Source organism: Lissotriton vulgaris, chromosome 1_1 (genome assembly GCF_964263255.1).
Source record: "Lissotriton vulgaris chromosome 1_1, aLisVul1.2, whole genome shotgun sequence".
NCBI lineage: Eukaryota > Metazoa > Chordata > Amphibia > Caudata > Salamandridae > Lissotriton > Lissotriton vulgaris.
The window spans coordinates 1089596312-1089622499 of record NC_141685.1 but is presented as its reverse complement, the minus strand read 5'-3'; the positions used below and the strand labels follow the sequence as shown (position 1 = coordinate 1089622499).

The window sequence follows — 26188 nt, the reverse complement described above, 5'->3', positions numbered from 1 at the left end:
AATATAAGTGCCAGTGGCTTCACAGGCAACCACTGGCTCAAATTAAGCACTGCCAAATGGTAATCTAGATGCAATTATGTTCTAACTTTGCTAGCTGTACTAATGTTTGTACCTCTTATCCAACCAACACTTGTATTAACATACTATATATTCGAGGTTTCAAATTAGATTGTTTTAAACCTAGGGCATATCTATGTTTAGTGGCGCATATGCAATCTCACTGACCCCCTGTATGTGGGGATGATCGGGGGAGGGGGGGGTACTACATCCTATGGCTCTCACTATCCAACTGATGGATGGGCAGAGACGTTTTAAGGCATGTGCAAAGTGGGCTCTGTCCCAGGGCCCCAGCCCTTCAAGGGACCCCTGTTGTGCAGAGTATTGCCCTTAGGACCTTGAATAATTCTTAAACAGATTGTTTTAAAAACCCTTTGCTTCGCCTTTAATATTTTGAGAGTCTATTACAGACATTTTGCAGATAAATGTTGTTTTTATGTTTTCTGCAACATCTATAAAAAAATATCAAAACAGTACCTCTCATATGAGCAGTGGGAGGGTGTCCCAGATTTATGTGCAGTAATATTAGAGGACTGCTGCTGTGTTACAATATTGAAAATACTTCACTATCCCTGAATATTAAATGTAAACACATTTAGAATGTGGATGAGTGTGCCTGTGTAGTCAGTGACCTAGCCAAAGAGGGCATGAAAGAGCAGAAATTGGATCATAAATTCGAAGCTATTCCAAACACGGGTGCCCCAAATTAAGTTTTGCCCAAGGCCCCCAAGATTCTTAAGATGTCCCTGTGGATGGGGGCCCTTTCTCCTTCTTGGCATTAGGCCCCACAACGCCCTTGTTACATCACTGTTTAAAACACACTTCGAGGCTGCATTGAGATCAAACTTCATGTGATGTCACCTCCTGCGATGTCATAAGCAGCGCGTGATGTCACGTAATGAACTCCTGGTCAGCCGAGGAGATGGACTTCCATTCAATATTTGTATGGAAAGCTGTCTGGATTTACTTATAGTTTATTTTTGAATGCCATTCTTCGGAATATCAGAAACAATTATAAATCCTAAATTTCTACACTTAGTTAGCTTTGTAGTGCAATTTATTTGGCTTATGAGTTTCTGGTGTATTCCTACCTCCTTAAATTCTGGGACTTTGTTCGAGAGGAATAGCTGCTTCTTGTGCTGTTGCTTGTGGGGTTTAAATTGTTGGTGACCCCTAGACAGCCACTTGAGGTTCACTAAATGCTTTCCTCAATCATTCTAGAGTTTAGGTAGTGGAATCTGTAACTAATTTTGGATCTGCATTATTAGTAGCAATTGATTTGTAAAATGCAGATATTTTTCTTTCATTAACTTCACTAGGTGCAGCATTAATTTTGGTTGTGTTTTTTCAGCAGTGCATTTTATTGCTTTGGATAAATTCATTTTAGGAATGTGGTGAGAAAGAGAAGTGAAATGGTAATGCTTGAATTACTTACCGGAAATCTTCATTACTCTGAATCTTACCTCGCCCCATTTCTGTTACCTTTTGTAATGTAAAAATCTAAAGTTTTGAATTTGTCTTTTCCGACTTTTCAAAAGAGCACATCTGTATAAAAAACACATTTGCTTTTTGCACATTTTATATTTTTGAAATAATTTTTGTGCGCCATACTACATATTGGCAACGTTTTTAAGAAATGTTTAAAACTTTAGCCATTTTATAGCTCTGAAAATAAAATAAACATTTGAGAACACTTTTTGCTTTATCCGTCACTACAAATATTTGCTTTTACAACGTGTAGTGCTTTCAGCTTGGACTTCAGTCATACATTTGAACTCAATGTGTGGATTCTCTAACATCTCTGATCAGACCGGAAAGTAACAGTTACCTTATATTGTATATTTTCTGTTCAGTTCCATTTTGAAGCACGTTGTGAGTCAGAAATTGCAGAAGTTATTTAAGAAAAAAAGTTTACATTGTTCATAAACATTTTCGAAAATAAATTGTGTAAAACATTTACACCATCCCAAACTTTGCGAAATGTTTTTCTCAGCTTTGGGAAGTTGGCGATGGCAGAGTTTGATCATTGGGCACATATAAATTGTTAGATGTCTGAAATGGTAGGTGTATGAAATTAAATTCGTACAGTCCTTTGGTTTCCACAGAGATAGAAAATTGGTCTTTCCCCATCACCCAAATTCTAGAAGAGTACGTCTCCGTGGAGACAGAAGATTGACTGTCACTTTAGTGATGACACGCATTTGTAGAAGAGGCTGGATAGGCCCATGAATGGAGCCTTGGTGGAAAGCAGTTGTGATGTCACAGTTGCTCCATGTGATCTGCCTCCTCCAGGCACGAGTCCTCACATTGCCTGGAGTCTCTGGATAGGTGGCAGTAGGCGGTCAATGTCGGCTGACACCAAGCCACAGCCGCTCCCCCGGAGGAGCTCACGCATAGCCAGCATGGCCCAAGGGCAGTGCAGCTATCGTGAGATGGCTGGTGGCAAACCTTTCAAGAGGTAGGGGTTCCTGCCTGTCCTGGATCACAACGATCTTCATAAATATGATCTTGGGTGTGTCACGAGATGGCACTAGGGCATTTTGTTGGCCCGTGTAGGAATGTCTTGCTGCTAGTCTAGAGAAATGTCAAGATCCCAGCAGTGTTACCAAGTATTTCCTTGTTTTACCTTCCATGTTCCTACTGCAGAGATTTCTATGCACCCTAAAAATCTAAAGAGCCAGGGGTTTCTGGCAAAGAATGTGGTCAAATTGGGAACCGTAGCGCCTTGGGTCAATCTTTCGAGCTGTCTTTGTTTTCTTTTGTCTTTATTAGAGTTTTCAAGAGGAAGTCTTCCTCATCCCGGGGGTCCCCGGAGCTGGCAGCGACAGCAGGAGAATCCAGTACCCAGTCTCCTGATGTAAAGAGAGTGGAACAACACCACTATCACTACTGGGGTAAGTCACAAGTAGTACTCCGTTGCTTTCACCTGAAGACCCCGGAGTTTGAAGGGTGCTGAAAATACCTGATGTATGTACAGGAGGGCTAAGAACCCCCATTTATGTACAGAAGGGTTGATGGTGCCTGACAAAGGCACAGGAACCAACGCAGTACAGGTGAGTTGGGGTACAGATATGATGGTCGAGAAACCCCTGTAAAGGAAGCCTAGATTGCTCAGGAAGGCTGCGGGTCCCCTGTTCATGTACATATGAGAGATGAGGAACCTTGCAACCTGCCAAACATGGATGCAGGTCCTCTGCAAAGAACGGGAGGCCTGAGAAGTCTAGGAATGTCTAAGAATGATGAAAATCCTTTTTCTAGCTACAGGGGGGGTTCTAGAGTTTCCAGCGCAGGTACATATACCCTGAGAGTATCCGGTACAAGTATCAGTGGGTTGTGATCCAAGCTACAGCTACAGGAGCACAGAGGGCTCCAAGAAATTCGAAGGACAGGGATCCCCAGAGGTACCAAATCTGATCTGGAAACCTAGGTTCTGTGTATGGATATTTACTCACTGTATCTTCTTCTGCCATATAGGTGACTTGAACCTCGGCACGAAGATCAGAAGCCGGGTCAGTGATCTGACTATACCGACGCTAGACAGGCCCATCACATCCCAGATGCGCACAGCCTCAGGTAGGTACTCCGCGGATCTTTGCACCTTGGATACTTGTGAGAGGGCGTCACTTTTGTTGCTGTGGCACAAGACTGAAGCTTTGCCCTTGGCTCCTTCCATCCTTTCCAAGTTGAAGGAATCCTCCAGGGTATGGTGTGGAGATCTGTGATACTGTGGGTCAGAGGTGCATCCTGGCTCCTTACATGAGAGGGTGCCCGCATCTGTGGTTTGGATGTTTTTTGTATGTGTGCCCTGTGGACAACTGGAAGAGTAGCTGGTAGCCTAGATCTATACACTTAGTGCCCCACCAGAGGTGTTCCCAAGAACCACAGTCTCTGAGCAGCCTGACACTTATTTGGGGATCACATATTTATGGCTGCTTCGAAGCAACGTCATAGGGCAGATGATAAAGGAGATGATTTTCTGGAGTTAGTCACACCCGCCTTGAACCTTCAAAATACCTCACACCTGCACTCTGAGACTTATTTGGGGATCACTCACTCTTGGGTACCTGTAACTTCACCGGGTACTTGTACAGCTAGTGGATATAACATCCCTGGCCCTGGTTTCAGCTTACCCGGAGCTATGTGGTCTCTTCCTTGCCCTAAAGGAATTAGGAGCAGCCTTGGGTCAGCGCTGTGAAAGCCGGAGTGTCAAGCTCTACCCTTCCCTTGGTAGCACTCAAGGAATGGAACATCAGGATTCCTGAGCTTGGACTATCTGTTTCAGTTTGCTTGACAGTTTTATGGGTCAAATCTCATTCAGAATGGGGTAGGTGGGCTACCTAGGTACTGTACATTTAAACTTTCAGATGCTCACCCTCTTACAGCCCCCTTGGTTCCACTGCGCTTTATTACAACCCAAGCCCGAGCAGCCATCAACCAGTTATAGCAGAGAGGGAACCACCCTCCCAGCGAGAAACCACTAGAACCTTAGGGAGGACCTGGGATTTAGCCGTCCACCTCTCGGAGTATCCCTGTGTCCCGTTTTAGCCTTCGGGGGCACTCCAGAGAATGCCGCAGATGCTGCCTCCCTGAGGCTCTCAAACACCTGTCTCCATAAGAATGAGGTACTTGGGATGAGGTGGGCTTGTCCAGTTATTACCCAGGGTTCTTTAGAAGGGCTGATGCATGCTGGAGGGGACTAGGTGGCAGCTTGGCTTGGAGGATGTGAAAAGGTGAGGGCTGAGGGTTTTGGGGTAGCTGTGCAGAGCGAGGCTTCCTCATTCCTGCCTTGCCCTGCACAGCCGCGGGTCGTGCATCGTGCCCGCCCGTCGGCCTGTCCTCTAAGGAGTGGGTTTAAGGGCCTGTTTGTGTTTGGGGGTTTTCCATGGTTTGGGGGTTTTCCGTGCAGTGGTGGCTGGCATTTGTTAGGATGGGGAAGGGAGGGGTCCTGATTACCTTTGGTGAGGACAAGTCTAGCCCGAGGAATGGATAGGTTTGGAAGTGGCGAGTTTAGGGGCAAGTAAGGGGTTCATAGGAGGGGCAAGCCAGCCTTGCAGTGGAGTGTGGGTGGTGGTGGTGAATTGCAGGAGTGAAACAGTCGTGGATTGCTGAAAGGTGATAGGAGGTAGAAGGTCTTGGGAAGGGTCAGAGAAAAGAGAGAGCGAGATGTTGGTGAAGCGTAAGTGTGTGTGTGGTGGAGGGGGGGGGGGGGGGGTTGGGATGTTTGTGAGGCGGGATATTTGTTGTAGAATATGCCAGGCTAGTGTTTCAGGCGTGTAAACTGTTCTACTTAAAGCGCCATTTTACACACTAATGCGTCCGTCGTGCTTGCACTGTACTCTCCGAGGACTGACGCGCAGGACTGACGCGCTCGCACGGTGGACTCTAGGCACAGCCCGTCACGCACCTGGCCCGTCAGGGGCCTGGCCCTTCACGCACCTGGCCCGTCACACGGGCCTCGTTTCTTAGTCCACGCACAGGCGCGCTTCTGGAACCTTCCTTCATTCACACAGCCGTCCAAAGCGGAGTGCTGGTCAGAACCACCCGCAAAAACCATTTAGGCCCGGAAACGCGCCGGCCATATCTTCACACTGACCACCCAATCCCAGTTTTACTGGTCGTCCACAGGCTACAGATAAACCGGCTTAAAATCATGTTCACGAAGCACTGCAGGACAAGGAGAGAAATAGCACCCGAACCCAACCTCAGAACCCCCCAAAGAAGAACAACAAAGAATACGTGTTAGAAGGTGCAGAGAGAGGTATGTATGTGAAAATAGTATCGTCAAAGCCAGCACTCAACCCCAAACTGAGAAGATAACAGAAAAGCACTCACCCTGTGAGGCTCCTGTTTATACAATCTGGAGACGGGTTTCCAGGCTACATGAACAGGGGGCTGCAGTGACTCACTTCCTGGGGGACAGACAACAGAGGGTCCCCACGGCTCTGCCAGTCCTCTTCCACTGAAGGTAGGTTTCCCCTACCCAGTGACCCCCCCCCCCCCCTTCTGGTGCATAAAGGGTGCAAACTTTGTCAGCACGGTCATATCCAGAAAATGGCACATCCTGCGCACCTCCTTCCCCAACCTCAACCATAATGTACACTCAGCACTAGAGTTACCTTCCTTCTCCACATAGAGGCAAGGATAACAGCCGAACAGAGCAGCCTATCTAAATCATTGCCTTGCCTAGGTAAGAGGGTGCAATGGTTACATTTTTTCTTTTTTTAATTTCAAGTATATACCATAAAAATAAGAATATGCCACTGCCTTAACGTGTAGAGCCCTGTGCATTGAACAAAAAAAATACAAATAAAACCATCACAGATCATTTTATTATAACAGTACAAGTGCTTGCTTGCAGGCAAGTGTTCTTAGAAGAGGTATGGTAATCCTTTTTAGTTGTAATGCACATCAGAGGAAAATAGGAGTGTTATGATCACAAAGAAACTGTACGATTGGCTTTGAATTACTGTAACCTGATGACATAGCTTAAACAGGCATACCCCCACCACTCTTTGTGCAAGAGAGTCAATGACTGTAGTTCCCTTGCTATATGCAGTGGTGGTTGAGGCACAATGTGAATGACAGTTGAACAAACCGATTGATGAAGAAGAGCGCTAACCCAAAGCTCCTCTGTGTATTCACACATGTATGTACTATTATTTCTCATATTTTAACTGCATGAGGCTGCCGAAACACCTAATGCTGTTCCGAAGCCAGACCTGAAATATAAGTCAGAAGGTGATAAAAGGCCTTGTCCAGATATTTGTGCCGTTTCAGACACCGCACCTATGCCACATTTTTCCTTTGATAATCCGATAGCAACAGGTCTTGGGCACGCGCAACAATTCAGTATTATTTTTGAGGAAGAACAATGGTTTACGGTGGCCTAAAGAGGTCCTTATATATATGGGAGAAACTTAGTAGATATTATTTGACTTAATCAAAAAAAGTGGAAGAGAGCATATTTTTGTAGGATAGCGTATAAAAAGCAATTTTTATTCTATTTATAAACATATACTTAGAAAGTTTGTCAACATATATATATATTTTTCAGGTGCTCACATTAGTGACAAGGTGCATAGGGTGACTGAGTGAGAGATATACTGTGAAAAAGGACTATATACAAATGTCACACGAACAAGGATATATTCCACATAAATATATACAATGGGGCAAGGAATTTCCTTGGAGGGGTCGACGGCGTTTCGATCTATTTTAATTTAGATCATCATCAGGACATGGTGAGCTTTCTCTGTTTGATGGAAAAATTCTTCCATCCAACTAGGCAAAGGGTTATTTTGATCGCCAGGAATAAATTTTGATATTTAGTGATTTCCAGTAACGGTGTTCAGTTAGTTTTTAGGTATTAGGAGTTCATGACGGCCACAATCCAGATTCCGACGGTCAGATTTAATCGATTATGGGGGCCAGGTATTGACAATATATTTCTTCTTTATTCGATTACTTTCAGCCTCGTCCCGGCAGGAGTTAATCACCGCGTCCGCCTAAGTATATGTTTATAAATAGAATAAAAATTGCTTTTTATACGCTATCCTACAAAAATATGCTCTCTTCCACTTTTTTTGATTAAGTCAAATAATATCTACTAAGTTTCTCCCTTATATATAAGGACCTCTTTAGGCCACCGTAAACCATTGTTCTTCCTCAAAAATCGACTTTGACCCCTGGTTTTACTATTGGGGTACCCTTGTTTTCTTAAATTACAATTCAGTATTATAACACGGCATGGCTGCGAGCTGCGGTCAAACCCTGGTTTCTAGTATGGTTGGCCAAGTTTGTCTATACCCAAAAAGACTGCTGTACCACTTGGGGATTTAGAGGTCAGTATACTTGGGGCACTGTGGGTATTTTACGTTTCTATAGATTGGTAACCGTGCTATGAAATTTGTGAGTTGACCTTTATCCAGGGTTCTCCAGTCATTGCATCTAAAGAAATTGTTGTTCGAATCGTACCTTACTTTCAACTCAGACTTTATCTGAAAGAGCCATTTTGTTAAGGAAATGGCCTTTACAACGCAGCAGAGCCAAGCATGCCATTTCCCCGCAACTACCACCACGCATGCCTTAACCACGCATATGCCTTAACCAAGCATATGCTTTAACCAAGCATATGCCTTAACCAAGCATATGCGTGGTTAAGGGAGTGCGCGGTCTAGATGTCCAGGAACCAGAAGCGTCGGGCCTGAAAGCGCAACGCGGACAGGAAAGAGGTGCTGGGGCCGGGTTTGGGAGTAGTTTTAGGGGTGGGGTAGTTTTTAGGGCTCGGGGTTGTTTATAGGGCAGGGGCCCGGGTTTTAGGGTTCATGGCAGGGGGAGTTGGATAATTTAAGGTTTTAGGAATAGGGGTAGTTTTTAGGGCTCAAGGTGTCAGGTTCTTTGTAGGGCAGGATCCAGGGTATTAAAGGGCTCAGTGCGGGGTAGTTTTAGGTTTTAGGAGTGGCGGTAGTGTAGTTTTAAGTTTTAGGGCGGGGTCATTTTTAGGTCTCGATGAGGGGGTTGGGTTGTTTATAGGACTGGGGCCAGGGTTTTAGGGCTCAGTGTGGAGGGCTATGGTGTGCTCTTTACCACACATTCCTTTACCAATCATGCCTTTTCCACAAAATTGCCTGGTAAAGGAATGCGTTGGTCAGACACATTTGTGATTAGGGCTGCGTTGTAGAGGCACTTGTGGTTTAGCCATGCGTGCTTCTGTCATGCAACCATTTTGATATTTGTCTATAACACTTGGGTATCCCGTCATATTCAATGTTGCACAGAAGAGAGAGATCAAAACCCTCATCAAGATGGAGTCCAGTTCGCTAGTTCCTGCGCATTAGCTGGGCGTTAGAAAGTAGGTGTCTGTCTCTTGAAACAAAGGATACAGCGAGTGCATGGGTGACTTTTGTAAGCTCGTCCTTGGGGTCAAGCTTAAAACCTCCTGCTCCAGAGCATAGGGATTGGTCCCACTTTCTAGAAAACTGAATTGAAGTGCCTGCAAATACTTGGCAACCTTTGGCATTAAACTCTGAGAGGGGCCTAGACTTTCTGTTGTTGGCAGTGGTGTTTAGGGGCCACATGGCAGTTGAAGGGGAGCTGTGCCCCTGTTGGGAGCTCAGTATAGGGCTGAACCCCCCTGCATCTGGATGGTCATTAATATGTGACCGACGCCCCTACCAAATGTAACAGGCTTCGCCTTCGCGCATGGCAGAAGGGGAGTGTCTGCCTCCGGTCCTCCCAGTTTTCTCAAGAACCCCTCACAGCCAAACTGAGACCTGTCTTTAAACGACTGAAAATATGAAACGATTTCAAAACTGCAGAACTAGAGCTACCGACTAGTGACTTTTCCTTCTCTGCCCACAGGTGACTTTGACTCACGCACCCGGCGCCAGGTGAGCGGCCTCCTATTGGCTCGTGGCCTGTCAGTCCAACACCAGGGGTCTGGCAAGGCAGGTACGTGCCCCCGACCTTTACAGGGTATTTACTTAGTGTTTAGCTAACCACGACAGCCTCACCTGCAATAGAGCATCAAGTCAAATGCACCGTCCCACGTTTGCAGGAGGCAATCACCCCTCCACAGAGAGGAGACAACTTCTGTTGCGTATCTCTATTCCGAAAATACAATGTCTGAGATTACACAACCCCCAGCATGCACTTAAACCAACGACTAGCACGCAAACAAGCATTCACATTTAGGGGCACTAATCGGCGTCTCCCCTTCCACAAGGAAACTCCATGTTTGATCACACATTAGACAGCATCCTCAGAGTTTTGCAGAGATTTGTATTCTTTGGCGTCTAGTCCCACGTGGCCTTTACCAACTGTGCTTGTTTTACGTTTAGGTGAGAACAGCCGAACCGAACCTCGGTTTATGGTGTTTGTGGTGCTGCTGCTGATGGCTGGTGAGTAAAGGAGACTCCTAGTACCAGTGTCATAGTCAGTGTGTCATAAACCCTAGTCCAAAGAATGAATCTTCCCTCCACTTTTTGCATTACAAAATACATCAATAATCAGGGTTCAATGAGTCTCTGGACCCCAGTGCGCTGTACCTGCTGCTTCAATAGGACCTACACCCCTGTCTAGTTCTTGGCACTCCAAGTGTGGCGCTCACTCTCCATCGCCCAGACCACAGGCCTGCCCCTTGCTTCCCATCACCCTCATCCCAAGTCTGCCTCTGCCTCCCCATCGCATTGACCCCAGATCTGCCCCTCACTTCTCAGGTCATCCAGCTGCACCTCTTCTGTCTCTCCTCCAGCTTAGCTCTTTCTGGTTACTATAGAAATAAAGTTGTAAAGATGTGTTTCCCTCTCCCTTTACAGCCTGACTGAGAAAGGTCCCTCTCGGTCTTTTTGGTAGTGCCTCCTTGCCCTCTGTTCAAATAATCATGACCAACCCAAATGGTCCTCTTAGAGGACCAGGTGGATAACCTCCAGTGCCCAGTGTCTGAGCATGATCAAAGGACGTCCAGTCCACTAGCCCAGAGGCTTGCGGACTACATAGGATTCTGTGTCTGTACTCCGGAATCCTCCCCCAGGGATCAAGTCAATTCAAAGGCCCTATAACTTTGAAACCATGTCTTGCTGGTGGATTGTCTTTGTGCAAGGGATGATCATAGATCTAGGAAAACAGGCTCTAACAGGCAAAAAACAGAGTTGGTGACAGAAGACCCAGGGTTCAAATACAGATACCTCTGAACCCGCTAGACAGATAAATGTTCATCTGTCAGTGGTCCTGGACTAAGCATGTCCTCGTCCAGCAGTCTCTGACTTTCTCATGCCAGTGGTTGTAGCTGAAGATTCTTCAGCGCTGTTGGAGGAAACTGGGGACACACATAGGTTTCCCCGCAATTCATAGGTGGTCTCGGACAAAGCAGGTTTACCTACAGACAGTCCGGGTAAGGACTGTCCTCCGTACTCAGAGTGATGCAGACGGAAGATGTTGTGTTCTTTATTGTGCACAGCAGTGGGACGCCCTCGTGGCCTGGAGCAACCCAGACATCCCATAGGCTCCCACAGGTGCTCACGGGCAGCTGGGGAGATTAACTCAGCTCAGAAGGCCTTAGAGCATAATCCATCATATTTTTCCACATAGGGTATACCAGGAGCACTTATGGAAGGATTCCTGACCCAGCCCTGGTCCCAGTCTGGCATGGGAATAGTCATGCGGACACTCTTTGAAGAGAGGAAAAGGCATCCTCCTTGGCAAGGCGTTATTGCATTCACCTGCAGGGGAATGTGTGGTGGTCCATGGATCCCCCTTGCCCCCTCCATAGGGAGACCTGACTGTGCACCATCTCTATTTGGCACATAATCAGCACACCCCCCTGTGGGTTGTTGAGTTAACCCCCAACCTGCACTCTTTAGGGATGGTGGGAAGCACAGCAGACTCCAGGGAATGATTTGTTTTTAAAAAGAAAATATAGGGTTGGTCGTGGACTTGTCCTGGTATCGGGTCGAGCTACCCTCTCACCCTTGGAGCCCAAATACTCTTTCTGCCCCACTGGTATCCAGACCACGAATACTGCAGCGATCCCCATGTCAAGTGAGAGGAATTTTGGATTCCTTTGAATGTAGTTTTGAGGTATTGGCTTGACAGAAAGTGGGTAAACATTGTGCCTTTTCGGTGAAAAGAAAGAGCCCATGTCATTGGGGGCTCACTTGGGGGGCCTGGCTCATCTGTAATCCCCATGCACCCCCTCATCCCTGCCACCCAAAAAATGAACCAGGCCTGGGCTCAAGTAGGTACATTTACCCAATCTTTACAGCCGGATGACCCCACTTAGCGGACATGCTGAGGGCAGCATCTGGGCCACCTAATCTCATTTCTGTGCTCCTGTAATTCATTTTCAGTTGGAAGGTTTCTGAAGCAGTAAAAGGAGATGGCACAGCTAAACTGGCGTCTTTAAGCTTTGCCACTGTCAGCTCACATTATTTTAGCCTTGCACTTAGCGATGCGGGCTGGGTTTTCTAAAGAAATTACGATATTGCTAGCCATCACACTTTCCAAATTTGTGCAGTTAACTTTAGAGCTGCTTAAATTCCTCCTAATGGATACTAAAGCAAACATCCACTAAGCTCCGTTTCTTTCCCCAGGCCTTATCTCTGTTGTCAGAGACACTCATTAATTGGCCTGGGGGCTGGGGCAGGCAGAGGAAGGTGCCTACACCACCCATAATTCTTTGCCTCCCTATCTCCTGACAACTTGTCTGCTAACTGCAGGGAGGCCCATTGGTGAGCAGAGCCTTGGTCTTAATGCAGAGGAACTTGTACACTTGAGTCGCATGTTTAGACATGCGTCCCTGCACCATTATATCTAAAGCTCTTCTACCTCCATTTTGGGGCACATGCTGCTAAAGAGTTGGATTATTAACTTGTGTTTCGCTTTTTAGGGATGTGGGTCCTTATCCAGTGGCAGGAGGCCCCAGTGGACAAAAGGTAAGCGATCTTGCTTCAACTACTGTTTCATCTGCCACTGTTAAAAAAACAGAAAACTACATTGGGTCTTGTATGCTTTTTTCAACGCCTTTGAACTGTGCCCTGATTGGGCAGTCATTTATTTACCAGTGCCTTGAAGATCAGCATTCAAAAGGACATTTGGACAATATAATTTGCTTCATTGAGTCGGACCCTTGTTTGCATTTGGGTTAAGTTTCCTTTGACTGTTTCTGGCGAGGGAAACTCAGCAGCTGAAAGTTCAGTTACTGACTTGTCCAGGCTTGCATCTAGAGCCGAAACCAAGAGAAGGCCGGGCATACTGTAGGAATATTGCTACATTGTATCACTTTCGTCCCCCAATTACTGGTGCATCAACATTTACTGCATAACCATTGTAGTAAAAGCCCTGACTGCAGCCCCAATGACTTTGCCCATGAGGCCATTGTTATAGAAATACAATCTCCAAGAAGCTAGAAATGTTTGTGGTTGTATCTCTGCCTCAGAAGGGACAAGCACGTTCTAGTTTTTTGTGCATTTTTCTCAGTTATTTTTACGTTCCTGGAAATAAATCCACATTGGAAATTAATCGCATAAAGTTGCTCATATAAGCATCCAGTTTGTATGCAGTGTGTTCTGGTTTTATGCCGACCTGCAGCCCTTTGGCCTGATGTGCTCTGATCAGAGGTACCAGGGCGACTAGCAAAAAGTAGAGGGGACAGTGGAAATCCCTGTGGGTCCCTGGAGAAACTGATATGATTGCCCTGTCAAAAGTATGGCTTGGGTTTGCTCTTACTAATGTGGCCACAAAAAAGCTCCTTGACTCCTTAGCGGAAGCATTGTCTGCATCCAGTGAGATAGCAGCAGTGAAGGGGTTAATGGTGTCAATATGAGGCCAGTCTGTGCAGGCTACATTATCTCAAATGGGTATTAGTGTGTTTGCTGGAAGTTTGACCTATGTTTGTATTCCAATTTTTAAAAGCGAGTTTGGGATCGACTTGCGTGGTCCATTGGATCTAGGAAGTACTGCACGGAAAGTGAAAACAAAGTATTTGGTGCCACCTTGCGGCATTCTCTGGTTAGCGTCCTTAAGAAGCAATAAGTCAGGCTTTCTATTTTATTATTTAAAAAAAAAAATTGTAACAGGAGAGCAGACTCCCAAAAGCGTGAGGCCTGACACAAAGAGCCCCGACTACCCTCTGTGTGTGACGATCCTGCTTGTCCTGGGTTTTGTTCTCAGGAAGAGTGTTGATAACTGTAAGGGTTTCTTTCTCACCCAAAAATGTGAGTTCAGTGATTTCAGGTAAGTTTTGTTTAAAAAGAAAAAAAGCTAATGCAGTTTCATTTTTAGTTCATTTGACCGTTAAAGACAATCTTGTACTTGGTATTAAGGACTAAGAAATATGTTTGGGGTTGTGCCTCTGCACCAGAAACGGCTTTGAAGTCAAAGCACTGGCTTGTAAATTAAGTTAATCAGGGTTATTCACTGTGGTAATCTGTGTTTAAAGCCCTCTTCACCTCCTTAAGTAAGCGATGTGTGCTTGCTTCTGCTGCGCCGATAGTCAAGTACCCAACGGGACTAACTCGGCTATCCAACTGGAGAGCAGCAGTTTAGGGGCCCAGTAATAAAAAGGCCTCACAGAAATATTCAAGATCATGAACATTAGTGGGGAGGAGTGGACATTGTATAGATGGGTAAGCAAAAGGATGGATTTTATTGTAGATCAGAGAGAGCTTCTCCCTTTGGCGCTGGGTCTCAGTGCCTTTATGAATTACAAAATGCAGGACACGAGCCTGATGTGAACGAGGCTGCCATTCCCGTCCCTTTGATCACACTGCTTGAATTTTGTATTCTCCTTTTTTCGAGCTGGGTATTGTTGTGGCTCCATGTATTACGTTGCATAGCTGAGATGGTTTGTTTTTTAGGCATCAACAAAGGTACGCCATGTCTTGCAGCTTTGTGTAGGTGATGCAACAGGTTTTGGAGATGATGCAGGCCCAACGGAGCAGCTGCTGTAACTCCTGGAGGGCTGGGTTGATGTAGGTGTATTCCTTTACTCCTGTGATGAGACCACAGATGGAGCAAAGGATGCCCATTGGTGGGGTCTTTGGGTCACTGGGAATGCAGGGATGCCAGTAAGCTGGGCCTTAACTGTCCAAGTTTGTGGGAGTAGGCCAGGCTTGGACTGTCTTTCTGAAGTATGCTTCTGGGAGGTGAATTTGCACTTTTCAAGCATTGCATGCTGGTACCGTGCTGTCTTTGTTTTCTTGGCAGTGTGTGCTTCAAGACAAGGCCTGTGTCGAATGCTTGATTGTTCTTTGCTGTGAGCGGAGGTACGACTCCATCTTGAGTCTGTTTGTTTATGTTTGTGTAGTAGAGAGTGACGGAACTACCTAGTTCGAGGCATGTGGGCTGCTGAATTCATATCTGTGCATAGATCGCCGCCTAGTGTTGGGTCCGGATGATTGCACATTGTTGTCCTGGAAGAGTCTTCAAAGTATCACAAGATAGGTGGCTCCTCCCCTGGACTACAGTGCGCATGGGCATCGACTCCATCCTCAGATTGTTTTTTTCCGCCATTGGGTTCGGATGTCTTTAATTCCCTCTTGTCGGAATCAATAAAAAAAACTTTCTTGAGACCAAAAGGTCTTTAGTCTATACGTCGGTATTGTCTAGCGTTCGGCTTTAATTCTTCTAGCCCGGCTCCGAGCCGGATTCTGTTCTCCCGCATGCTCTCGGTGCGGAAGGCCCAGTCGACACTCCTGACCGATCGACCGTCCATCATGGACCGAAGTCCATTCAAGAGATGTCCGGTCTGTTACTCGAAGTACCCCCACATCGATGTGCAACAAGTGTCTGTCGCCAGACCATGATGAGGACAAGTGTATGGCTTGTTCCCGCTTCAGGTCTAAGAAGACGCTTAAGCTTCGACGAGCTGCGCGCTTGGAGGCCCAGCAATCTGCTCCGGCGCCTGTGGACATCTTCGATGCAGGGGATGTCGAGGACGAATCTATCCAGGACGTTTCTGAATGAAACCCCGCGTCGGACGTCGAAGAGGACTACGACGCGGATGCTGAGGTGTTCGAGGGCGAAGAAGTCAACGAGGTAGGGGACGACAACGGGGCCCTCGGGCCATGGAGGATAGCTCGGATGAGGAGCTTCCTCAAACTGACTCTAGGGCCGTGCCGATTTATAAGGCCCAGGTCGAGGGATCGCCTTCGGGCCTTACCCAAGATCTCGCTATGGGTTCCTCGGCCCCGTTTTCGGGCCCGGCCACGGACATTGTTGCCGAGCCACTCCCTGGCAAAACGAAACCGAAAGTGAAACCTACGGACTCGACGCCAGATACTGCGCAGGTGCCAGCATCGAAACCGAAAGTGCGCATCGCTTTGGTCGGCTCCAAGGCTTCGGAGGCTTCGGCGCCGAAGAAGCAGAAGGTGGCTGTCGAGCCGAAGATAGTCAAGGGCGTCGAGACGAAGTCTGCCGCGCCAAAGGCTAAAGTGAAGGTGGTCGAGACGGGCACGTCGGCGCCGAAGGCGATCGGCACCGGCAAAAGCCTTGTCGACCCGAAGAAGGCTGTCGGCGAGCCGAAGAAAACTCTCGGTGACCCGAAGAAGCGACTCGATGACCCGAAGGTCCTCACGACCCCGCGTCCGCACGACAAGGCCAAGGGCGCTGCGCCCCGAGAGTCGACTCCGAAAGTGGCCTCGAAGGATTCCATTGAACCGGCGCGCCCATCCGCCGCGTTCACTAAGAAGGTGACGGACTCCCTGCAGCGCATACGTGAGGGCACCGCGTCGGTCGATCCGAAGGATCCTCCGCCTGCGAAACCCGTGGAGAAACCACTTAAGGCGTCCACGCCGATGCACTTCACGTTGCCGCCTAAGACGGCTCCGAAGGCTTTCGATCCTAAGGCAGTGGCCGGCGTGCCTGAAAAGGTCTCCTCGGCGCCGAAGGCATCATCGGTGGTTCACGGCCCGTGACCTCGACGACCTTCGGGGGATGAGCATCAGGAACACTTCATCGACGCCGAAACGGGCAGGCTTTCCCTCCTGAAGCGGAAAATCACCCCAGAACCCCAACTGGAGTCTTACAAGATCCCTCTCAAGAAAAAGAAGGACTCTGCTTGCTCTCCCGTCTTGTTGGAACCCCTTTCCCCACAGACTTATGATGTGTCGCCCACTTATTCAGATGTGGACGCTGGTGAGGGAGATGATGAGGATGAATACAGTTATCCAGTCTATACAGACCCTGAGGATACCAATGAACCCTGGGCAGCTGGTGGTGACCCTGGGGATCCTCACTCAGGACAAGACCCTCAACTTTTTTCTGCTAAGACTTCCCCTACAGAGGACTCTGCTGCTTTCAATGCCCTCATTGAACGGGCTGCTAACAATCACAACGTCCAGCTACATGCTGACCCTGTGGATGTGGATTTCCTCTTTGACACCTTTTCAGTATCAGAAAAAACTGTTAAAACTCTGCCTATGCTGAAAGGTGTTTTAAAGCATGCTGCTGAGATCTTTAAGGAACCTACCAGGGCAAGGGTGATCAACCCTAGGATTGACAAGAAATACAAGTCGGCGCCTACTGATCCTACCTACATTAAAGGACAGTTGCCTCTGGACTCCCTTGTCGTCTCGAATGCCCGGAAGAGGGCTAATTCTCAGACAACGGGTGATGCTCCTCCCCCAGACAAAGAATCCAAGGTCTTTGAGGCTTCGGGGAAGAGGGTGGCAGCACAGGCAGCCAACATCTGGCGCATTTCTAACACACAGGCGCTTCTGGCGCGCTATGACAGGGCACACTACGATACACTGGAGACCCTGTTGCAACACCTGCCTGATCAATACAAGGAAGGGGCTGAGATGCTGATTCAGGAAGGGAAGCTAATCTCTAACGCTTCCATTAAGTGCGCTCTGGACGCAGCTGATACCGCTGCCAGAGCGATAAACACTAGTGTTTTGCTTCGGCGACATGCCTGGCTGAGAATCTCTGGATTTAAGCCGGAAATCCAAACCACCATCCTCAACCAAACGGTTAACCCAGATCACCTGTTTGGCCCAGAGGTGGACACCACCCTAGAAAAGATAAAGGACACTGACACTACAAAATCCATGGGTGCCTTACAGTCCCAGCAGTTTCGGGGTGGGTCCTTTCGTCGCTCCAGCACTAGAGGCGTCTCCAGGGGCCAGCTCTCCCAGTCCACGCAATACTACAAGGGCAACACTCAGACTACTTACACCAACAAGAGTCGAGGTGGATATCGTGGCAACAGCGCCAGGGCAGAGGACATGGCAACAACAGCTCCAGATCCTCTGCCACCAGCAAACAGTGACGCCTTGTCACTGCCCCCGACCACACAACACCGGTCGGGGGAAGTCTCCAGCAGTTCCTGCCCGCTGGAAGTCCATCACCACGGACAGATGGGTCAGAAAACTTATCCAATATGGTTATTGTCTGGAGTTAACATCCACTCCACCATGCCCCCAAGACACCGTCCTATGTCGGACGAGCACTTGCACTTATTGCAGCAGGAGGTCACCGTCATGCTGCAAAAAGGAGCAATAGAGCTCGTGCCAGTGCAGGAAAGAGGCACAGGGGTCTACTCCCTGTACTTCTTAATACCAAAAAAGGACGGGTCCCTCAGGCCCATCCTGGACCTCAGGCCACTCAACTACTACATCCTGTCGGAACACTTCCATATGCTGACCCTGCAGCAAGTGCTCCCGTTGCTCAGGCAGGGGGATTTTCTCGCAACTTTAGACCTAAAGGATGCGTACTTTCACATTCCACTGCACCCTTCACAAAGGAAATACCTCAGTTTCACCATACAAAACCAGCACTACCAGTTCAAGGTTTTGCCTTTCGGTGTCACCACAGCACCCAGGGTGTTCACAAAGTGCTTGGCGACAGTGGCGGCGCATCTCAGAAGACGGAACATCCACGTCTACCCTTATCTGGACGACTGGCTTATCCAAGCGAAGTCAGCCCAGCAGTGTGCCACCCACATGTCCCACACCATTCACCTCCTGCACGATCTGGGATTCTCACTGAATTACCCGAAATCCCACCTCCAGCCCGCCCACGTGCGGCAGTATCTGGGCGCAACCATAAACACTCTGGCGGCCACAGCACAGCCAAATTCAGTGAGGGTCAGCAGCATTCAATCGCTGATACAAAAATTCAGACCTCAACACTCGCTTCCAGCAAGAGTGTTCATGCAGTTGATAGGCATGATGGCCTCCTGCATTCCATAGTCCTGCACGCGAGGCTACATATGCGTCCGCTTCAGGAGTGCTTAGCACGTCAGTGGACTCAGGCTCACGGGCAGTTTAAAGACCTAGTGTTGGTGAGCGGTCGGGCATACAACTCTCTGCATTGGTGGAATCCACGAAACCTTTGCAAGGGCCGACCGTTCCAAGAGCCTGTGCCACAGATCATCCTGACGACGGACGCCTCTCTCCAGGGATGGGGAGCTCATGTCCTCCACTACACAGTGCAGGGACTATGGACGCAACAGCAACGGAAGATGCACATCAATGTTCTCGAACTGATGGCAATCTTCATGGCACTCAAAGCCTTCAAAGTACATCTGTGCAACAAGGTTGTGTTGATCCGGACGGACAACATGACAGCCATGTACTACATTCAAAAGCAGGGAGGAACACACTCTCCGCAGCTGTCTCACCTGGCTTAGAGCATGTGGAAGTGGGCCATTCAGAGGAACATCTTCCTCATGGCGGAACACCTCCCGGGCAAAGACAATCAGGTGGCGGACCTGCTCAGCAGGCACAGCCACCAAATGCACGAGTGGGAGATACATCCATCAGTACTCCAAAGGTGGGGTCATCCAGAAATAGACCTGTTCGCCACAAGGGAGAACGCAACATGCCAAAGCTTCGCCGCCAGGTTCCCACACCCACAATCGCAGGGCAATGCGATATGGATGAACTGGTCAGGCAAATTTGCGTACGCTTTTCCCCCAGCACCTCTGATACCGCTGGTGGCACACAAGCTCAGGCAGCACTCGATGACTCTCATCCTGGTTGCTCCAACGTGGGCTCGCCAACCATGGTATACCACGTTTCTGGAACTGTCCGTGGTACCGCATCAGAGGCTACGTCTCACACCCAGCCTTCTGACGCAGAGCCATGGCGACATTCAGCATCCAGATCCGCAACAGCTCAACCTGGCGATCTGGCTCCTGAAGTCTTAGAGTTTGGCTACCTGCACCTGCTTTCCGACTGTATGGACATCATTCGGGAAGCGAGGAAGCCCACCACCAGAGCATGCTATGCGGCAAAATGGAAGCGGTTTGTCATTTATTGTGCAGACCACAACATTAACCCGTTAGATGCGTCTATTCAAAATATCATTTGTTACCTTTTCCATCTGTACAAATGTAATCTGGCCTATGCTTCCATTCGCATACATCTGTCCGCTATGGCCGCTTATCTCCAGAACAGGCAGCACCTCTCCCTTTTCAGGGTGCCTGCCATTAAGGCTTTTCTGGAGGGACTCAAACGAGTCATTCCTCCACGGACTCCACCAGCTCCGGAGTGGAACCTCAATGTGGTCCTCACCCGGCTGATGGGTCCTCCCTTTGAACCACTGCATTCCTGCGAGATTCAATTCTTGACATTGAAAGTGGCTTTCCTCATAGCGATTACCTCACTGCGATGAGTTAGTGAGCTCAAAGCACTAACTATCCAAGAGCCATTTATTCAAATTCATTCTAACAGGGTGGTGCTGCGCACTAACCCTAAATTCCTTCCTAAGGTAGTGTCTCAATTCCATATTAACCAAACTATTGAATTGCCTGTTTTCTTCCAAAATTCAGAGTCATTGGCGGAGCGGATGCTCCACACCCTTGACTTCAAGAGGGCCCTGATGTATTACATCGATAGGACCAAGGATTTTAGGAAGACTAAGCAACTCTTTGTCGCCTTTGCACCACACCACACCACAAAGGTAACCCTATTTCCAAGGCTGGTATTGCTTGGTGGATCGTTAAATGTATCCAGATGTGCTATCTGAAAGCAAAACGTACTCTCACCATTCCACCAAGGGCCCACTCCACCAGAAAGATGGGGGCCTCTATGGCATTCCTTGGAAACATTCCTTTGGAAGACCTATGTAGAGCAGCCACATGGTCTACCACACACACATTTACAAAGCATTATTGTGTTGATGTGCACTCCAAACAGCAGGCAGCTGTAGGGCAGGCTGTTCTCAAAACACTTTTCCAAACTGCTGCAGCTGGCACGGGCGGCCGCCGTTAATGGAGGGACTGCTATGTATTCTATGCACAGATATGAATTCAGCAGCCCACATGCCTCGAACCGAATATGCTACTTACCAGTATGCATCTGTTCTTGGCATGTAGGGTTGCTGACATTCATATCGCCCGCCCTCCTCCCCGCAGCCTGTAGCAGCTGCAGAATTCACATATACTTCTAGCATGGTCATCATTCACTGAGTTTCACTCCATCTTGGCCACAATGGCTAAAAACAATCTGAGGATGGAGTCGATGCCCATGCGCACTGTAGTCCAGGGGAGAAGCCACCTATCTCGTGATCCCGGGCAGCATTCTACGCCCTGGAATTCCGCAACAGTCTGAATCCTTCTAAAACAATTTTCAAAGCTCTCAAGGACCTTGTGGCTAAAAAGCCCTCTGCGGATGTTATTGGCTCTAACACACACTGTGAAACGCTGGCGGCCTTTTTTCGGGAGAAGGTTCATACCATCTATAGAGCCTTTCCCACGGCCGTGCATACAGGCGTCGGGCTACATAGTCTTCCCAGACAGGCTGTCTTAGATTCTTTCCCCTGCCTTACACCAGAGATTTTTAAGACATTGGCCCTTCAAGTTAAGTCGGGGTCTCCGGCTGACCCGCTCAAGCCAGCAATGTTTAGAGACTTGACACCCTCTAATCTCCTGCCAGTTTGCGATTTGATTAACATCTTGTTTACATCAGGCCTGGTACCTGTGAAGTGGAAGCAGGCAGTAGTAATGCCCATATTGAAGACGCCATCTCTCGATCCCAGTAAATCGGAGAACTATCGCCCGATATCGCTTCTCCCGTGGCCAGCTAAAGTGGCGGAGGCGCATGTCAACATCGCCCTTTCAGACCATCTCTCGCGCACGAACGTTCTGGATGATACACAGAATGGATTTCGAGCTGGCCACAGTACGGAGACAGCTCTCTTATTCATGGTAGAGCATTTGCGGGCGGTGCTCGACGCGGGTCAAATGGCGGCGCTTGTTTTATTAGATCTGAGCGCCGCCTTTGACACCGTCTCGCATGGGATTCTTCTGCAGCGACTCGAGGAGGCAGGCGTGACTGGCATCGCATTGCAGTGGTTCCGATCGTTTCTGGCGGACCGTTCCTTCTGTGTGGCTGTCCCGCCCCATCAGTCCAAATTCCATCCTCTGACGCTTGGGGTCCCGCAGGGATCCTCGCTGAGTCCCACGTTATTCAATCTTTACGTGAGGCCGCTGGCTGAGGTCGTAAAGCACTGCGGTATGACCATGGTGTCATACGCGGACGATACTCAGCTAGCGGTCACGATCAGCGGGGATTCTGGGGTGGAGGCCCCAAGATTCCGGGACGGACTACGGGCGGTGCCCAGTTGGATGACGTCCAACTGTCTCCAACTGAATGCCAAAAAAACAGAGATTATGGTCTTTGGTAAACAGACGGAACTCTGGGGCGATACATGGTGGCCCCCTGAGCTGGGTCCCACCCCTACTCCGGTCTCGGAGATAAAAAATCTTGGGGTGTGGTTGGGCCCTACTCTTAGTTTTGTATGCCACACTAAAAGGATTGCGGCTTGCTGCTTTGGCATCTTGCGTAATCTGAGACCTGTACTCAAATTTATTGACGCCTCGACCCGTCAACTTGTGGTACAGGCGACGGTGTTGTCTCGGCTTGATTATGCCAGCTCCCTTTTTATAGGGTTAAACCAGGCCGAGCTCACCCGTCTCCAGCGAGTGCAAAATGCAGCTGCCAGAGCAGTTGTAGGCCTTCCTAGGTTCTGTCCTGTTTCCCACACCTTGCGTGCTCTTCATTGGCTACCAATTAGGCAGAGGATCCACTTCAAAGTGCTTTGTATATCCTTTAAGATCTTAAAAGGTTCCTCTGCCCAGATCCTTCATAACCTTTTGTGTCCCTACATTCCGGGCCGTTCTCTCCGTTCTTCGGACCGTGAATTAGCAGCAGTCCCACGTTTCAAACGCAGTCGAGCTGGGGGACGCTCCTTTCGTGTGCGTGCTGCTGCCTTGTGGAATGCCCTTCCATTTGAAACCCGGACCCTCGCTGACCTGCTTTCATTCCGTAGGGCTGTCAAGACTCTTCTGCTCCCGTAGTCTTCTCCCTTCCTAATGTCCATCTCATCAGTTATGTTGTGTGGCTTCCTTGTCAGGCGCCGGGACGCTCCTTCGCTGGAGCAGCTGTGCGCACAATAAATGCCAGTAACATAACATAACATAACATAACATAACATAACATACTTCGAAGACTCTTCCAAGACAACAATGTGCAATCATCCGGACCCAACACTAGGCGGCGATCTATGCACAGATATGAATGTCAGCAGCCCTACATGCCAAGAACAGATGCATACTGGTAAGTAGCATATTCGATACTACAGTATCAGCACTGACTGTGTGACAGCCCCTCGTAGGAACAGTTAGAGTGTCTCTAGGGACATATTTGAAATGTGTTGGTTTGCTGTGATTGACTGTGAGAAAGTGCTCCTTTTTGCTGCTGTTTTTTTGACTGGGACACTGCTAATCAGGCCTAGTGCATGTGCTCTGACACATAATTCCAATAAAATTGGATATGTGCATCTATGTAATGTTCTACCACTCTCTTGCAGCCGGGATCACCCGGAACCACCACATGCTCCACGATGTGCTGGGAGTGGCCCCCGGAGCCGTCTCTTGCAGGACGTCTTCAAGAAGTCGGTGAACAGGCAGCGCAAGGTGCTGAAGGACCGCCTGCGTCTATTGCAGTAAGTGGTAGTCCCCTTCAGTCTCCTATGAGCTAAGTCACTGTCCCTCAGTTCTGACCTGCTGCACCCCCTGCTGTATTTGGTGTTGCAGTTATATTGGGTGCTGTAACAATGACCTCTTGAAGGGGAGGCCAGATGTGTAGAAGGCCACTTCATTATCTTTTGTGATGTGTGGGGGTGCTCCAAAATGGTGGTCTCAGGATACTGAGTAGACCAAAGAAAGGATATGTGACTATTTGTAACCGAGCACCTTCCTTCCTCTAATGAAGAGCATGGTTAATGTTTTAGTTCAGGTTAGTTTCCATGTAAAATGGTAAACAAATGTTGCATCAACACTCTTTGTCTGCCATGCTAGTTGTTCACATACTGCCAGAAGACTCTCTTTCTCAGACCACTGTGATAGCTCGGCCGTGCACCTTTGCATACTTCCTTCGAACTGGAATACAACACCTATCCCAGCTACACAAAGACAGCTACAGATATCCCTAGTAAAAGCATCATCATGTAAACACTGCCACTCACCCAAAGCATCATGAGTACAACTCTCACAATCGCACAATATTAAAAAAACTGACTATATGTGTAACACCGCTATGCGCAACACACTATTCCTACAACATTGCAAGCACACCACAATTATGCGATACACCGCTCTCCTTCCAACTTGTCTCAAACCTGTGAAAACAAAAAAATCATCCCTGCTAACCACCCTAGAACACCAGAGACACAGTGTACTTCTTCTGTCCCTCAGACCACAAATAAACAATGCATATCTGACCTCACAAGCAAGACAAGAGACTCCACCAAATCTCTGACTCTCTCACTCCACAAGCCTCATTGTATCAAACCAGACCCTAGAAACAAACACTGGCAAGACATTGACAACAATATGCAATTGTACATTAAAACTAACCATGGACGGAAACTACTCTCCAAAATACCATACAACATAGCAATAACGTGACAAGAACACCCCAATAAACCGGATTGAGGTTAACTGAAAACACTGCCAGAATCCTGCTTTCCCATTTTTACATAGCAGCGAGCCATAGGGATGTCATTTTGTTATGACTAATTTGCCTGTGGTGTTGTGTGAGGTAGTGCGGTGGACCACAGCCTCGTCCTAAGAACTGCGTCAACTTGGGACATGTGTTTTTAATGCCATCTGGATTGTTTCTTCAATTAAACAGATTGCCTATTCAACTTGTCTATTACTTTAGGGATGGTATATAGAGGCTTTGATGTGCACCACCTCATTCATTTTTAAGAAATTCATAATTTCATGTGTTACAAACTGTACGCCATTGTCACCAACGAATTGCCAGGGAAATCCTCCAGATAGAATACTTCTTTCAAGAATTTTATTACTTCTACAGTTGCGGCTTGGGACAAAAATTTGACTTCAATCTATTTACTGAAGTAATTGACTAATACAATTGAATGACTCATCCAAGAGTCCTATGAAGTCGATTCCGACCTTGATCTAAGGACCTTTCTGGTAATTCACCAGATGTCGCCTGGCATCTATACGCAGAAAGGGGTTTCTCATCATTGCTACAAATAGAACATCTGCTGACATGAATGCCTACTTCACAGTAGGATAAAGGAAACCAGTAAAAAAGGGTTGCAGTCATACCCACATGACCCTCATGGACCAGAGCTACCAATCGTTCCCTCAATGAAGTTGCTACAGAAAGGGAGTGTTAGAAAATGGGGTTCTGCTGCAGTACCCAACCTCCACACACACACTTTTTGCCTGGCTTTTGATACAACTTTGATTGAAGTGTACTGGGGCCCTGCTGCCAGGTTCCCAGTAACCGTGTTCTTTACTGAAACTGTTCCACAATTGGCCCTTCAGGCCTCAGTAAGTCCCTAGTAAATGGTACCTGGTACCTATGGCATTGGGACTGAAGAGGGTTCCCTAGTGACCCCTGACCTAGGCTGGGCAGACTGCCACTGCCGCATGCAGGGCCAGATGCAGACAAAACGACAAAGTCAACATGGCACACTGCCTGTGTGCCTTGTCAACTAGCACTGCCTCTGGTATAGGTAAGACACTCCTCTAGATGGCCTCACAGCCCTAATATTGGGCGTACTTTACCCCAGGTATGGGCATATCTGCATGTGCAAATATGCCCCTACAACATTTAAGTACATTCTTAGGCATTGTAAGTGCCAGGGAAAGCCATACATAGTACATGGGCTGGAAACTCGACAACTCGAGTTTCCCAGCACCTTGATGGCTTCTCTGAAACCAGGAGTGTTTGGTACCTAACGACTCCTCTCTATAAACCCTCCCTGATACCAGTGTGGGATTTAGTGAACCATGGACTCGGAGGGCACCTTAGAGATGAAAAACTGCCATCCCTGGTGTGGTTACAGACTGGCTGTAGGTAGCCTGCCACCACAAGACAGGTTTCTGGACCCCTGGGTCGAGAACCTCTGTTCTCTGGGACCAGAAACAATGCACATACTGGGTTCACACCTCCCCCCAGGATGAACACAGTGCTCAAGAAGGAAGCGGCCATAATGTAACTAGTTGACCGTTAATGTTAAAATTAAAATATGTTCGGAAAGTATGTTAATTTATATTTCATGATTCAAGAGATCAACTGCAGGAGGGTAAATCGATTCTTTGCACAACTCTACTTCGACTTGTGTTTTAGCCACCTTCACCATTCGC

General features: G+C 48.0%; 1 protein-coding gene across 1 annotated transcript in view; it reads left to right on the top strand.

Annotated features, from left to right (window-relative positions):
* Positions 1-2459: 2459 nt before the first annotated feature.
* Positions 2460-26188, top strand: part of LOC147748645 (uncharacterized) — a 126210-nt gene continuing 102481 nt past the window's right edge. Inside the window, exons 1-7 of the mRNA XM_086928368.1 lie at positions 2460-2515; positions 2830-2951; positions 3532-3630; positions 9418-9507; positions 9897-9956; positions 12443-12488; positions 23371-23505. Of these exons, the coding sequence (XP_086784494.1) occupies positions 2460-2515; positions 2830-2951; positions 3532-3630; positions 9418-9507; positions 9897-9956; positions 12443-12488; positions 23371-23505 (608 nt within the window). The remainder of the gene's footprint in view (positions 2516-2829; positions 2952-3531; positions 3631-9417; positions 9508-9896; positions 9957-12442; positions 12489-23370; positions 23506-26188) is intronic.